Source organism: Nothoprocta perdicaria, unplaced genomic scaffold (assembly GCF_003342845.1).
Source record: "Nothoprocta perdicaria isolate Ctin4 unplaced genomic scaffold, notPer1 scaffold_413, whole genome shotgun sequence".
NCBI classification, from domain to species: Eukaryota; Metazoa; Chordata; class Aves; order Tinamiformes; family Tinamidae; genus Nothoprocta; species Nothoprocta perdicaria.
The window spans coordinates 11,433-12,395 of NW_020455659.1; the positions used below are offsets into that span (position 1 = coordinate 11,433).

The window sequence follows — 963 nt, forward strand, 5'->3', positions numbered from 1 at the left end:
GCTGGCGGCGCTGACGCTGCTGCTGCCCGCGGGCGGCCCGGGGGTCGCGGCGACGCCGTCCCCGCTCAGCGACGCCGAGATCGAGGCGATTCTGCGCGGCTTGGCCGGCCGCGACCCCGACCCCGAGCCCGGACCCCGACCCGGGCCAGTCGGAGCGGCGGGAAAGCATTACGAGCACCAGGCCGGTGAGCGACCCTCCCCCGCAGCCGCCCGGCGCGGGGGGCACCGGCGACCGACGAGGGGCGGCGGGGAAGGGGCCGGCGCTGGAGGGACCCGGAGGGGCGGGATACGGGTGGCGGGACCCGAGGGGGCGGGGATGCCCCCCCACGCCGCCYGGGCTCCCTGGGCCCCCCAGAAACGCCCCCGTTCCCGCCCGCAGTAACCGATGTGGTGATAACGCGCGCCGAGTCCGAGAAGCCCGGGAAGCCCAAGAAGGAGAAAGGTCCCAAAGCCCCCAAGAAGCCCAGAGGCTCCAAGAAGGACAAGCAGAAGGAGAAACCCCCCAAGAAGCCCAAGGAGAAGCCGCCCAAAGGCCCTGCCGATGGGCCCAAGGGCTCCAAGAAACCCAAGGAAAAGCCGCCCAAAGCGCCCAAAAAAGGGGCGGGCGGGAAGCAGCCCAAGACACCGGCCGTGCTGCCCGAGGAGGGGCCCGAAGGGCCGCGACCCCCCCCACCGCCGCCCCCCCGGACTGAGGAGCCCGCCGGACCCCCCCCGCGGCAGCCGCTTTGGCCCTATGAGGAGGAGGAGGAGGAGGAAGGAGGCGGGCGGCGAGGTGAGCCCGCACCGGGAGGGCGGGCGGCTCGGCAGATCAAACGGGGGGCTGGAGGAAAAATAGCACAAAAAACGGCTTAAAAAGCACGCGGATCGACCCCCCCACCCCGCTTCTGCGTCGCCTCCACCTCCTCCCCGCTCTATCCCGACCCCCCCTCGCGGCTCCCCCCCTTCCGTTATTTGCCCAGAATC

General features: G+C 72.5%; 1 protein-coding gene across 1 annotated transcript in view; it reads left to right on the plus strand.

Annotated features, from left to right (window-relative positions):
* The window catches only part of AEBP1 (AE binding protein 1), an 8,730-nt gene that overhangs the window by 1,641 nt on the left and 6,126 nt on the right, over nucleotides 1-963 (plus strand). Inside the window, exon 2 of the mRNA XM_026045864.1 lies at nucleotides 380-772. Coding sequence (XP_025901649.1) covers nucleotides 380-772 — 393 coding nt within the window. The remainder of the gene's footprint in view (nucleotides 1-379; nucleotides 773-963) is intronic.